Source organism: Seriola lalandi, unplaced genomic scaffold (assembly GCF_002814215.2).
Source record: "Seriola lalandi dorsalis isolate HSWRI2012SDOR001 ecotype SW California unplaced genomic scaffold, Sedor1 jcf7180002054666, whole genome shotgun sequence".
NCBI classification, from domain to species: domain Eukaryota; kingdom Metazoa; phylum Chordata; class Actinopteri; order Carangiformes; family Carangidae; genus Seriola; species Seriola lalandi.
Window position 1 is genome coordinate 216,173 of NW_019525219.1, and position 15,317 is coordinate 231,489.

At 43.5% G+C, this 15,317-nt stretch overlaps 2 protein-coding genes across 2 annotated transcripts in view; both read right to left on the reverse strand.

Moving 5' to 3' along the window:
* Positions 1–384: 384 nt before the first annotated feature.
* On the reverse strand, positions 385–6,887 carry tor4aa (torsin family 4, member Aa). Its single transcript, XM_023421174.2, has 3 exons — positions 6,653–6,887; positions 4,085–4,570; positions 385–2,660 (listed from the first exon to the last, which is right to left on the reverse strand). Exons 2-3 carry the CDS (start codon positions 4,568–4,570, stop codon positions 1,803–1,805), a joined length of 1,344 nt encoding a protein of 447 aa, XP_023276942.2. The 5' UTR covers positions 6,653–6,887; the 3' UTR covers positions 385–1,802.
* A 1,995-nt stretch (positions 6,888–8,882) lies between these two features.
* brap (BRCA1 associated protein) overlaps positions 8,883–15,317 on the reverse strand; it is a 14,742-nt gene continuing 8,307 nt past the window's right edge. The window contains exon 13 of the mRNA XM_023421218.2: positions 8,883–11,897. Coding sequence (XP_023276986.1) covers positions 11,668–11,897 — 230 coding nt within the window. The 3' untranslated portion in view covers positions 8,883–11,667. The remainder of the gene's footprint in view (positions 11,898–15,317) is intronic.

A 15,317-nucleotide genomic window follows, 5' to 3' on the forward strand; every position in this document is an offset into this window, starting at 1 on the left:
AGTTGGACACTTTTGGGAAATATGCTTAGTTTTTACTTTCTTGTGGAGAGTGAGATGAGAGGAGTGACACACTCTCACCTGTACAGTGAACATGTAGGTGTGGACAGTTAGCTTAGCTTAGCATAAAGACTGGAAACGGGGGGAAACTGCTAGCCTGGCTCTGTCCAAAGGGAACGAATATCCAGCAACCAGCTCCTCTGAAGCTCATTAATTAACACTAATTAAATCATATACATGCATCTGTACAAAGAACAAAGGTGGGGGCTTATGTGTGGGACTGTTTTCTTAGTAATTGTTTTTCCCAAAATGCTGAACTATTCCTTAAATTTTTTGTCAAATCAAAAAAGCAGTTTAAGAATCTGAATCAAGAAAAAATCTCTCAGCCACGTTTAAATGGAGTCTTTAATTTCAAGGCACTTACTACACATTTCAGTTCATATTAGAAATATTTGGACTGACATGAAAACGGGACATTAACATATCCACCTGTTAAGAATGAAACCTTGATGCTCGCGCCAGTCTGTCATATCTGAACATAGAGTACATCGATGCAAACAACATCCTTCTTGGATAAATAAACCACACACAGTGAGCACATGTTCTCGGGCGAAGAGAAGAAGACGCTTCCTGCTTCCGTCTGATGAGAAGCTACGAGCTGCTTTTCACCTGCAGGTCACTGCAGTTCTGTCTATTGAAGTGAATCCACAGGTTCATAAGTTGCAGATTTTGACTTGCATTAATAAAAGTCACGCTGCATTCACAGTAGAACAGGGAAAAAAAGGACTTCTTAATAAATGATGTATTATAAATACCTGAACTTCCTGTTATATATTAATGAATGAATATTACTCATCCCCTAAAGCCTTGTATATCAGGTTCCTGTTTTTCTCCTTTATACCACACAATAACCAGTATAACGTGTCCTTCACTGTTTGCTGTTTCCATCAGTATTCATGTCTGGTTGAGCTGCCAATACAGTAACTGAGACATAGTTAAAGGGTCAGTTCACCCAAATCCCAAATAAACAAATGTCTTCAATCATCTCTAGTTGTATCCAGCCATTTTTAAATATCTGTCTTTGGAGATTTCTGCCTCCACTCCACGGATCCTCATTTGCAAAGCTGGAATAATGACATTATTTAAATCGCTGCAGTTTGACCTGATGGTTGCACGAGAGGATCGCTTCATTACGCAGGGTTCATCGTCAGGGGATCATGAACGTCTGAACCAAGTGTTGTGGCAATACATCAAGCAGATATGTTTTTATTTCACCAGATATAAGTGATAAATTTGACTTGAGAGTCAGTGGGATTCATCCTCAGGGGAACACGAAGGTCTGAACAAAGTTTCGCTTCAGTCCATCCAGTTACTGCTGATATGTTTCAGTCCCCAGGAATACGAACACCTGACTGTCGACAGTTTTCATGTGAAATACACTGAAGAAAAAGTCTCAGTGGAAATGAATCATATGGGTGGAGGCAGAAATCTGAAACCCGGATAAATAAAATGAAAACCTTCTGCGTGGACAGATTCGACCAGAGTGAGTGAGGATGTTGAACCGTCTGAACCGGCCTTTTAATAAAAAAATAAAATGTTTGTAGTCCGTCCGTTTTCATGGTGCAGCAGAGCCGGACGCCCTCGCTGCTGTGAGAACAAGCTGTTCCTCTTTTTCTCGCTTCTCTTCACACGTTTGGCTCCGAGTTGTGCCGTTCAAGTTTCGTAACCTCCCTCACTTCTGTCGCTCTGTTTCTTCGTGCGCTTTGAGGAACGTGAAGCGCCACAAACGTTTCCCTCGCAGCAGGTCACAGCAGGTTGACCTTCGCCACCACTTGCTTGCAGCCTGTCTGGGAATACTCGTGCCCCCCCACAGCGGGGTAATATTCAATCTCCCCTGCGAGCCGCTCTATGTTGGTATGATCCGGGTAGAACCCCTCTCGAGTCATTTCATCCAGGAAGCACTCCATCACGTGACCTTTCTCCAGAAGGCCCAGAGGTAAGATGTCCGCCTCCGTCCACAGCGAGTGAAGCTTCTTCAGAGTGCTGCGTAATATCGGAGTCAGCTCTTTGACGAGATTACTATGACGACCGGACGCCGTCATCGTCATAGAAATACTCGAGGAGTTGTGTAGCATATGTTTGGTGATGTGCGCGTGGCCCAGGTTGCTCAGGAACAGGTAGATAGCGTTCAGGTATTCGTTGGACTGTTTGGAGGCCACCAGCTGCCACAGCGCGTCCAGGATCTCGTCGTGCATGTGCTCGGCCTCGTCGAAGATGAAGAGCGGGATCTTCTCCTCCTCCTCGGCGCGTTCCACCATCCCCGAGATGAGAGCGGAGAGGTCGCGGGCGCACTGCAGGGCGTCGGCCTCCTGGGGGCAGTGGTGCAGGACGTAGTACTGCAGCACCAGCGTCTCCCCCACCACGGAGCGGAAGTGTCCCGCCAGGAGGCGTCCCAGGTGGCTCTTGCCCACGCCGCTGGGGCCGTGCAGGGAAACCACCAGGGGCTTGTTGTGGACGTAGGTGGACAGGTAGTCCTTCAGGTGGGACAGCAGACCCTCCACCGCCCCCTGCTGTCCAAACACCTCCCTCCTCAGCGTCTTCTCCAGCCCCTCCAGGTCGTATCTGAGCACGTGGTCGTCTAGGTTCTCGATGGCGTTGTACACCTGGAAACAGACGAGTGACACGTGTTAAGAAGAGCAGCTTTATTACCGCCCAGACCTCCGGGGGCTCTGGAAGCCACCAGGTTCCCTCCGCATCATCTGAATCTACATCGTTTGATTAATTGTGAATTTATCAGAAATCTGAAATTGGTTTGAAGACCTCAGTTGTTTTAGTTCATATTGAGCTTCAGCTCAGAGAGACCGACTGATGGCGCTGGAACAGACACCAACAGCTCGTCTTTAACGTGCTCACAACATGTTACGTCTTCAGAAGCTGCTTAGAATTAATATGTTAATTTGTAAATGTTATGGATTTCGGACACTTGATGAATAAACAAATAAAACATTTTGGAGTCCACTTGTTTATTGGTTGTCTCTACTAATGCACCGTGTCGTCTGTGCAGACCTTCTCTTTTCTTTGGAAACGTAGTGTTCAGAGGAAACGGCTCCAGTCCAAGTGTATTTCCACTCAGCTGCAGACGTTATCAGACTACAACAGGAAATACACTCAGATCCATTTCAAATGTTTGTGTTTGAAGATGCTGAATAAAGGATTTTGCTGTGTGATGCACGTGGCATCAAAGCAAGTATCATGGCCGGGTCAGGCCCCTGGACAGAGTGGCACCTCAGGGTGAGAGTTAATGATCCACCTGAGGGTTAAACAGAAAGATATACTTCCATCCCGCATGAAGTCTGACATGACCGAGCATGTAGACCCTGCGTACTTCTGTCACACAGGAGCTGAGGATAAAACCGACTCCTGCAGCCAAAGTTATAAGAATTCATCCTGCGAGGGAAACATGAATGAGTGTGCAAAGTTTTATGGCAATCCATCCAATGATCGTTGAGACATTTCACTCAAAACTACAAAATTCATCCTTAGTGGCTCTAAAGGGAGAAGTCGGGATCACAAAGTCTAACCCTTTTTTTTTAAAAAAATATTGCATATAGTGAAATGGTGATAAAATAACCTCATATATTACTGTCATAAAGACAAAATAGCAGAAGATATTTGGTGAATAAAGAATCAAATATTGAAGAAGAGTTGTGCAAAATGTTTTAAAGAGTCACTTAACACCCTCTAAATATCTTGTTTTTGCTGATTTAACTTCTTGCCTTAATGCTGTGATGTAGAAGTGTACTCCAAGGCGTGTCAGTACACGATGACATCACCGGAGGGGTGGGGGAGGGGGGGTATTCATGTCATGTGGGATGGATGGTAGAGATTGGGAAGATTTACATCATGTAACTGTAACTGGAAAGTCAGATATATCGGAGCTTTCAGGACAATCACTCAGCAAAGTGGAAACAGGCTTTGAACCATAGAGGGCATCAGAGCTCTGCTTTTAAACCTGCTGTTCAAAGTTACTCTTTAACCGTCACGGCTGCCTGGTCGTGACCGTCTGCAGATATTTCACACACTTCACCTGCAGGAAGACGATGGCACAGAGCAGGTACAGGCAGTATTTGGCTCGGCTCTGCTCCTGCTTCGGCGGGACTCTCCGCTGCCCTCCGTTGGGAAACATCACCCGCCTCCTCTTTCTCCTCTTTTTCCTCTGGAGGACGGAGGACGACAGGGCGGGGATGGAGGAAGGGGTGAGGGCGTCGAAGGTGAAGATTTTGGGGCTGGTTCGCGCCGGAGCCCCTGAGAAGGTCACCGCTCCGTCCAGCCCGAGCGCCATCTCCTGACGCCGCTTCTTCAGGGCCTGGTACTTCTGTTTGATGCGTATGACGGCGCGCAGAGAGGAGGAGAAGGAGGACAGACTGTGGACCGTACTGTCCCTCTGGTTGTCATCTCTGTCTCCTTCCCCCTCCATCTCCCCCTCCATCTCCCCCTCCATCTCCCCCTCCATCTCCCCCTCCATCTCTCCCTCTGTTTGAGAGGCAGAGGAGCTGCTGTCCTGGTCACTCATCTGCAGGGAGAGAGAAGAGGACTCTTTACAACTACTCGCATGTAAAAGGTGTCACCGACCCACAGAGAAAATAACCTGACTCTGCAGGAAAGCAACACAATCTTTGAAGCGCCGCCAACTTCAGAAAACAGCCGCCTGCTGCAGGAAACATGGAGGATGAGAGCGAATTCTGCAGGACGGGAAACCAAAACAACGAGCTGAAAGAGGCCGAGATTCACCGTAGAAAAAAAGGAGCTTTGTTAAGTTTGAGAAAATTCTTCAAGGGGCATCACCATGGTTTCTCAGCTTGGGCTTATGGGAAATGTAGGCTTGAATGTTTTTGGTCGTCAACACATTGTAGTTTTAAATCTGACTGAATCTTAAGTGGCTGTTTGAAGTTGTTGTATAATGTGTTAATTAGTTAACTTTAAAGGTGCTAGTAAACAGATTTTTGACATTTGGTTTTGACAGCTGTTTCCCACTGTTTCCAGTCTTTATGCTAAACATATTTATTTTTAATGTAAATAGCAAGACAAGGAGTTTGACTGTTGGCAGCCGAACACAATAAAAGTTTTACAACTCTCACCATGCTTCCTTTCTGCTATCTCTCTGTTCCTCAACATCTGCAGCTTTCGCCCCGAGGCAGCGGCGGTAACCACCGACTGACGGCAGGATCCAGATCGCTTCATCATACTATCAAGTCGTGGGATCAGAGACAGCGCAGCTTTGTGTAAATTTTGGGATCCAAGCAACTGACAGCTGCATATAATTTACAGATGTTTGGAAAGTGATTCCAGACAAAGGCCAGAGGTGTGTGAGAGATACCTGCAGCCGAGGCCGCTTCCAAACAAATCCCTGATAAGATCGCAGCTCAGATTGCTTTTGATAAGTGTCTCTTTTTTGTTCTATCAGTAGAAATCCTATTATTTAATCTTTTATACCGTCATGTGATGAGCTACTGCTGCTGTACTTCCACACTGACACTTTTCCATCTACAGAGCTGCTGTTTCCCTCAAACATGATATTCAAATCAAGCCAAAAATATGTCGTCTATAAATGTTCCTGCAGAAAGAGGGAAGAGCTGGTCCTGTGCATAATATCTTAATAATATCACGAGCATTTACATGTAACATAATCTTACAATACACTTTGCAAAAATTCCCTTAAATTATTTTAAATAACAGTTGTGGTTTCTGATTGAAACACCTCAGATAATGTATCTTCAATAATTAAAAATTCACATTAATAAAGTCAGTTTGCAGAAACAGGGTCAGTCTGCAGAGTTATACAACACTCTTGTCTTGGCGTTCAAAAGCACACAGGGTGAGTTTCTGTTTTTTTGGGCGGGGGGTTTTACTGAAAAGGAGGAACTATCAGTTACACCCAGTGGTGGTCAGGTCAAGAAGAACAATGTGCTACATACACAACACATTCAGTACTTACTGCTCAACGAGAAACCTATCTTATAGTAAATGTATTTCTGTTCCTGGCACAGCAGGGGAGGAAGTAACAGCACTTATTCCAGTGAAAACTGAGCTATGTGTTTGCAGTGTGAGCCTGACATCAGAGTTCAAAATTACTCTTGGCACAGAAACGCCGTCACTTCTGGTAAAGTTGCAGAATATGTCTGTCAAACCCCCTTTTTTTTTCCTCTTTGACTTCAGCACACAAGAATTCAGCGCAGCACACAGGGGGGAGAGAGGAAGACGGTATCAGCGCTTTATCTGCCTCTCTGTTGTCTTTTCATAGGAAAGAGACCACAGAGACCTGAGAGGATCAGCTGCATACCAGGCATTTTACAGCACTTTAACACTTTGATGTTAAACAGAAATCCCTGGTCAGTGAACCTGCACCAACATGCACGTACTGGGCTGAAAACACACAGATAACACACAAGGTGGAGGTCAGCGGCTTTCTACAAATGTTGTCTTCTTTTCTTTTTTTTTTTTGTTGGAGTTTCACTGATGTTTCACACAGATCAGAGACAGGTACTGACAGGAACCAAAGCAGTGTATGTAAAGCAATGAGAGAGGGAGAAAAATGTGACTGAAAACTGAGAGGTGAAGATAAAAGACATGCAAGGGGAACAGAGAGTTTGCTTACCTTGAAACGTGGCTCAAATCTTTGAGTAGAGGAAGGACTCTTGTGCAGGTTTAGTCCATAGTTCAGGAGCAGAGTCAGCAGAGAAGAGCTCCACACAGCCGGCCGCTCTACTCAGGAAGAGCCCTCCTATCTGTCTATCTTACCTCCAAACCCTGTGCTCAACCATCTGCAGGCTCCTCCTCTTTCCTCCTCTTTAATTCTCTCATTCTTCGTTTCCAGTTTCTGCTGCCTTTTGTTTTTTTTTTTAAAGGGTGTGACACATTATTTAACCCTGGGTTCATTCAACAGCTAGAGAGTTTACACCATCTCTTCAGGCACTTAACAGTGTTTTTCTTTTTCATCATCTTAACAGGTGGAAATAAAATCCAAACTTTAAAAGAAAATAAAAGAAAAAATGTTTTGCGTTTAACGCCACATTCCTTTGATCTGTGCTAACGCTGTAACACTGCTGGAAGTTTCTCAGGGTCCAAAAAGTGTTTGTGTGTCACTTATCACCACACAGGAAACACGACTTATCGCAGCTTATCGCAAAATAAACAAAACAAAAAACAAAAAACAAAAAACAAAAATGTGCTGATGCATCTTCAGACTACATTATGTAATTAACCTAATGCATTTAAAGGAGTAGTTAATAAAATAACTGCTTATTCATTAGAGTTAGTTAGAAGATTGATCCCACTCTCATGTTGCTACACATGAAGCTAAAGCTAGCATACAGCTAGCTTAGGTTAGCATCAAGACTGGGAGCCGAAGGAAATAGCTAGCTAGCATGTTATATACATTTATAATATATTGAATGCAAAAAAAAAAGAAATAAAAAACAACAGTTAACTATTTTCCGGGGGGGGGGGGGGGGGGGGGGGGGGGTTATGTACTGGACTGTTATATAACATGTTGATTAGTGAGCTTTAGATGATGCTAGTAGATTATGTTGTTCATGCTAAGATAAGGTTAAACGTTGTAGCTTCCTGGCTAAGCTATCCTGCTGTAGCTATTTAATTTTAATTTGAACAGTTTTACTCAACAACATGAGTAAGTGCATGTCACAAAATTTAATCCAATTTTAGATACTTTACACTACATCATCCTTTTACTCCACTACATTTATTTAGCAGATGTACCTTACTTTCCGTTGTAATTTAGTATTTCTATATTGTTGTATTGGTGTCTTTACTTAAATAATGGACTCTAAAAAACTAGAGTGAAAACATTGAATTGGTGCCATTTACTGGTTGAAACGTGACAGAATTGAGAAGGTGGGTCTTTGATTGGAGGAAAAAAAAATGTGTTTAAAAATACCAAAAAGGAAAATGAATGAGAAACTATTTTGTTGATCAATTCATCATTTTAGTCATTTTCCAAGCAAAAAATACCAAAAAATGTCCCTTTCTGTCTAATATGATAGTAAACTGATGATTTTGGGCAAAAAAAGCATTTGAAATACGTCACTTTAGGCTGCTGGAGATTGTGATCAGCTTTTTATGAAGAAAACGATTCATCCATAGAAATAAATAGACTGGAAATTGCAGCCGTATGATTGAGTGGGTGTACAGACATTAAAGGGCCGTGCCTTCGATATAAATAGAAAACAGAGGTGTGGTATTATGTTTGCATAAGGTACGATTTGCCTGCGATGACACATCTAAAAATAAAGCTTTCTGTATCATGCATGCTTGAGCTGATAACTTCACCTAGTATTTGGTTTTAAGGGACCGTCACATTCATAAAACCTGACCGTCTGGTTACGGTTTGCAGATCACAGTGAGTAATGCTTCAGAGAAGAGTTACTGTGAGTAGATGGTGTGAAAAGGCAGTTATCAGATTATGTCAAAAAAGGAGGCCTGAACTTTTTCTCATCTTTCAGTGTATTTGTCAGAGCTGTCTGGAGGGGAAGGTGCAGTTCCCCCCCAACACAGTTTACTTTGAACGAGCTGCTGGAAGTAAACTGTTAATGTTGTAGTGAGGAGAGGAGGAATTAGTCATGTATGACAACACGCTTGTTACCGGCGGTAAAAAGTAAATCAGGCCTCAGTTGTCTGAACCGCTACAGCGATGATGAAAGCTGCACGCTGACGCTGCAGAAAGGAATTAATTCATCCTAGCTTGATGCACGGGGTGTTAAGTCTGTTTCCCACAGCTAGTACGTCTCTAAACCACAATGTGATTTGCATCCGTTTCACTTTTACACCTCATCAGTTCAACTATTAAACTACAGAGTAATTTAAACAACTTTTAGAAAACATTTTATTGAATTCTGGAGCATGAAAACTGAGCAGTACTATGACCAAAACACATGTACACACGTGTTCTCAGACACAAGCCACATCTTCTTTTTCTTGTTTATTGATGTAGGCAGTGTAACAGTACAAACTACACTAAGAAACTACAAATCAGTTCTTTCCAGGTAGTATAAAGTGACAGCTGCTCTCTGGCACGTTGGATATAAACTTCAGCTCCCTCCCACCGTCCTCTTTACCAAGTAGTTCATCATTCGGGGAAATCTGCTCATGAGCTTTCTCGCTAAAAACTCTCATGTCTGCACGTTAAATACGAAGCTTCAGCCTGGAGATTATTAGCTCAGCACATCATAACGACTGGAAACAGAGCGAGTGATTCTGTAACTTTTAGCTAATAAGCACATGTGCCCAGATGTTCAGCATCTCTTCAAGCTAAAAGAACCTCTTGCAAATTCTACCTCTGGAGTGGAACTGGTCTTTTGAGCCAAGTTATTTAACATTCAACACCGTACATCTTAATTAAGGCCTTTCGGATCCATCTAAAGCTTTTACATGCTATTTGAAATGTTAAACTAACAAAAAAAAAATAAAATAAAAGCACAAAATACTTTAAAAGGAGTGAACAGAGCCACTTCATCACGTGACATGCTGCTTCGTCTACACGCCGACCCTTCGCTCACTTCCTCCCCTCCTTCACAAAGGGTCGTATCTTCAAGGTCAGAGGTCACGCCAGTGTTTTCTAAATAAGTTGCGAGGCCGGTGCTTTGTACACAGGACAGATGTGCAGGTTCACACCTCACACAGCGGGGAATAACCTTTCAACCGAAACATCCGTTCATTATTTATGATTAACAACACCACAACCTCAAAACAGAACCATCACAAGTCAGAGAGAGAGTACGAAGGTTTCAGGAGCAAAAGCGAAAGATCAGAGAACATTTACAACTGTGGTCTCTGTTCGTCTCACTAAATATTCAGTTTAGGATCATTTCAACAGAAGTTTTTACATGTGAGACGTTCAGACAAGAAAATGTTCAGATTATTATTTTTTTTACTTAAAAAAAATGATTCAATTAACAAGAACAATTAATGCGTGATTTTGTCAAGTTACTAATTGATTAATTGACCAATTGTTGCAGCTCTAGCTATAAGCATGTGTCACGTATAGAGAAAAAGTGAACGTACAACTCAGTGGTCACTTTATTAGGTACACCTGTGCAGTGTAATGTAATTCCACACAACAGCTCCGCCATAAGTTTATGTGTAAATGTGTAAATTATTACAGAGGTCACAGTTAAAGATGGTGGTGTTGTTGTTTTTTGGTCCTTTACATCCACATTAGAAAACACCTGATTATAATCCAGTCCAGTACAACAGCATCAGCAGCTGTGAACCTCAGTGATCAAGATAAAAACAACTCAACATTGTACAGGTGTACCTAATAAAAAGGCCACTGAGTGTATATTTTGTATGTAAACTGTATGTAATCTGTAAAGTAACGACAACTGTTAATGAATGAATTAGTGAATGTAATGGAGTGAGAGGAACGACGTATTTTCACTGAAACGCAGCAAAAAAATATTCAAGTACAAGAACCTCAGACTGACGCTGAAGAGCAGAACTTAAACAACTTATTGAGAGTTTTCACAAAAACCTAATTGCAGCCGGTTGCGTTCAGGTGTTACAACTGAGGTGTGTAGGGGGCGTGTCCTGTGCAGTCAGTCTCATCAAAGCCGATAGTTTATTGGTCATTTTGATGATTCGTATTCTAAGATCAGCTTCAAACACATTTACAATTCAAATTGGGTGTTTTTCTTCCTCCTATTCACAAATGCGTGAACTTTTTACTCCACTGTCCTCTCAGATACTTCCTGGCTGTAGCACTCCCTGCGGTTGACTCTCCCCTGGTTGGGAATCACTGACTTAGGAGGAACAGGAAGTATATTTACCTTTTTTTTTTTTTTTTACCACCTAACAAAGCTTCCTGGCAGTGAGCACCAGCTTCTGCTCCTGGACTTTCCAGGGTCGAGTAAACTGCACTGAAAAGTAAAACGCCACATGGCAAATCCACGTTTCTCCTCCATCTCTTCAACCTTTGACATCCTGAGTAGTTTTCAATGGAAACTATTAAAAATGATGTTGAAAAGAACAAAAACAAAAAATTCAGCATTTTACTTAAGCACAGACACAAAAAAAAAACAAAAAAAAATGAGATGAGCCTAAAAGGATTCTGGGAAAAACAAAACAAAACTTTACACAAAGCAAAACTCATTAACCTCCCAGCTTCTCTCTGCCCAGCGCTCACATGTAAAAAGAGGAAATATAAAGATGGCGAACAGACTTTGTTAACAACAACCATCACACGGAGTCAGACTGGGCACAAATGATCAATTCTGATCAGATAAATAACAATTATGACCAAAATAGATACTCTTCAAATGTGGAAACAGCAGAATATATTTATAATCACGTAGATGTTGAATATGTTTGGGAACCACAAAGGGTCGTCGTGTCTTTAATGAGTGAGAAATCCACTTCTCTCCTCTCGTAGGAGCGACATTAAGTTAAAAGGTGTAAAACTGAGCAGGTAAATATCAGCACTGTTTACTCTTCAACAAGTCGAGTGTGAAATGTCAAGTCTTCGTTTGTCCTCCGAGAGCTTTCTGGTGAACCACGAACAAGCAGACACATGTTAATCAATGAACGGCCGTGGTCATGTGCCCACACCGAGAGGTGGCCGTAGTTTTCTAGTGCTTTCCTGCAGACTTTAAACGCCGCCTACTTCCTCTTCCTGCCGCGGCCTCTCCTGCCTCTGCCGGAGGAAGGGCCCGCCCCCGCCGAGCCCAGAGCGCCGTCCGCCGGGCTGGCTGCGATGTTGATCTGTCCTTCCTGGATCTCGCTGCGAGCCTCCGGAGGAAGGTGTTCGATCTGCTGCTGCGTCTCCAGATAAAACATGACGTCTCTGAGCTGCTCCTGCAGTTCTCCTATCGTCTCGTCCTTACGGTCTCCTATAGACCAAACAAACACGTGTATGATATATTATAAAGAAGAGTTAACGACGATGATCACCGATGGATCGTAAACATTTTAAACACATTAACACCTTTTTAAGTTGTGTGTTTGTGTCACCTGATGAACCTCAGCCACTGCTCCCTCTCTCTGAGCTCTGTGTTTGGTCTCCACCAGCTCCTGAGGGAAATCTCTGTCTCTTTAGCTGCTAAATGCTGCACTGTGTTCAGCTGCTCTCTGACTGAGTGTCTGCTGTTTGCTGCTGAGCAGGAAGTTTTCAGAGGTTTTACAGCAGTGACCAGAACAGTCACGTTGTGTCCGGACAGATGAACCATGAGCTGAAACTCCCTGTAAAGCGCCGTGAGGCTGAGCTGCAGGTTCAGCTGATGATTCTCCGTCGGTTCATCACGACCACTCACTGTTTCCACGCAGCGATTCCAGCCGCTTTAATGCCTCATAAAGAAAAATCACCCAGTTACTGACGGATGCAGTCGGCTCCCTAAGCTTCTAAAAACTTGCTTGAAATTTTATAGAATTTGTACAACCCATCCTGCCGGCCTCCGGGTCGTGCCTCTACACAGCTGTGTCAATTTCCTGTCTATGCAACAGCCTGAGATAAACATTTAGACATGAGATAAGCTGCACAAAGCCTGAGGAAACCTATACAACATAAATATCAAAAAGGTGTGAAACTGTGAAATATGAAATCATCCATCTCATGACCGAGCTGGTGTAGAGTTTCTAACGCACTGCTTGATTTTGTTTTTAGACAGCTATGATCAGCCGGTGGATCTACACCGACAGAGAAGGCGTCACCACGGCTGCAGAGACACAGAAACACACATGATAAAGTTGTACTTCTTCTGCTTCTGTGTAGCAACACCCGAGATGGTGAAACACTCCAAGTGATGCAAACTCTGAGAACTTACACAAAAATACTCAACACCACAGAAAACCAGAGGCCGCTGAAGCCGCCGTGTCGGAGTCTGTGTCCGGCTGAGATCATTGACAGATTGAAGCTAATCACTGATAGGATAAATATCGGCGCGTGTGTCAGCTGATAAGCAACGTGAAACCCTGCTAACACGTTAGACTGAGACAGCTCGGGGCTTTAACAACACTGTTGGTTCATGACGTCTGTTTGTCTTTTTGTTTTCTTTAACAAGGATCAACAGTGAATTAGAAATGTTTCTTCTCCTCTCAAATATCAGCGTCAGCCTCAAAACCCAAACATCTAGACAAAAGAATCGCTGTCCCTCGGCCAAGAAAAGCTCCCTGGATTCAAATAATAAGAAGCTGAACTGTGAGGAAAAACGTGCGAGAACTGTGAAGCTGGTGACAAATGAGAACCGGACGTTTCTGAGCTCCGAGTGTCGAATGATGCACAAAATAAAAACCGGCTTTAAAGAAACAAAAACATCTGGAGAATCACTTCCTTTTCTTTACAGTCAACGTGATACAAACAACAATGATTAATCGCTCGTCGTGTTGACTCGAGCTGAAAAATGTCTGACCCATGAGTGTAACCATAACATCGCTCGCCTCAACCTACAGTCGCTTTCAATTATATCAGTCGAGTTCATGTTGATGTGAACAACAGGAAACCAGCGCTAATTATAAGCTGCTTCGCTTCTGCTCCGACAGTAAATTTAGAAATTAATCTTCTAACATTTCTGCAAAGGCTGGGGGTTAAACTTTCAAACCCCTCTTATCAAAACAAGGGAAATGGTACAGTATGTGTGTGTGTGTGGGTGTGTGTGTTTCTTCCACATAAACACAGCGCACATGCACCAGTCTGTTTAGACAATCCTCATCCTCGGAGCCGACTGAAGCTCAGGGAAAATACAGGTATGTCTAAACTGCAGACGCAGGATTTCCATTCAAAACTCAAACCTGACATTTACGTCGCCCTCAGGCCAAGTGGTGATGGAAACACGCAGAGCTTCACCACGTTTTAAACACACAGACACACACACACACACAATTAGAGAAACTGGGGTTTTGTTGATTAAGCGACAGGATTAATGGACTGAAGCCGATTCGAAGGCTCCTCTCACAACTTCATGATCTTGTTTTCGTGTTTCTTTTATTCTGTCCGCCTCCTGTATAAACAGCTGTATAACCCTCCATGCAGTTCCTGTTTACCTGCAGAAAGTCACTTCTCTCAGCTACAGACACGGCGTTCTGTGGAGCTGCAATTTGTTTATGATTTGCAAATGTTACTGTCTGAATGAGGAACTACTCTCTAACTGCGGGACCCGACCCTTCCAGCTTCAGGCTCTTTTCTCTTTGGCAGTATCGACATGTTTCCAAAGCATTGTGCACGTTACTGTGGCCCATTCTTCCTGTTGTTGTGGATCCTTCAGTGTGGCGACCTATTTGTTTGGCGTCAGCAACAATAGGTGACACAAACATGTAAATGAGCAGCTGATTGGAAACCAGCGACAGACGAGCTGATTGAGACAGGAAATGTCCCGAGTAGAGGAGCGGTATCTCGGCTGCATTGCGGCAGACCTAACCACTTTTTTATTTTTATTTAGTTTATTTAGACTTTAACTGCATTGCTTGTTACCTAACCAGCAGTTTTTGTGATTGATGTGAAGTAGCTCCCTCCCTCCCTCCCTCCCTCCTTCCTTCCTTCCTTCCTTCCTTCTTCCTACCTTCCTTCCTTCATTCACATATTTTGTTAAACTCTTACATTAACAAACTTCTGCTGTTCTGTACAAAAACTTTCAGCAGCAGCTTCTCGTGTTTAGCCGGCGCCGACAGTCGGCAGTTATAAAGCCAAACGTCAGCTGCAGCGGGTCAAATCAGCTGTTCTCTGATCAATGTCAAAAATCGATCAGTAACTTCATGACGGCACAAAATGGAACTCATCTGTGGTCTGGAGTGAAGTGCTCTCTGCAGTATGAACTCCACCGAAGGTTGTTTGAAAATAAGCTGTGCAACGTGTGGAGGGAAAAACGATGCGACTGATCACGTCACGTTCAATTCAGGAGTCGCAGCCTCTGATAATCAAACGTTATTAGTTATGAATCGTGAGCGTTTGGATTACGTAAGGTGTGGGAGGTGCGGGAGGTGTTGGAGGTGCGGGAGGTGTGGGAGGTGTTGGAGGTGTTGGAGGTGTGGGAGGTGTTGGAGGTGTTGGAGGTGTTGGAGGTGTTGGAGGTGCGGGAGGTGTTGGAGGTGTTGGAGGTGTTGGAGGTGTTGGAGGTGTTGGAGGTGTGGAGGTGTTGGAGGTGTTGGAGGTGTTGGAGGTGTTGGAGGTGCGCTGCGTCAGATTTCTACACTTGTTATTTATGTCAGATTCATGTTGTGATCGACAGGATCAACCTGGACAGGAACCAGGATCAGATCCCTGAGAACACATGACTCTGTCATCATGAAAGCTGTACAGCTGTACAACCCCCCCCCCCCCC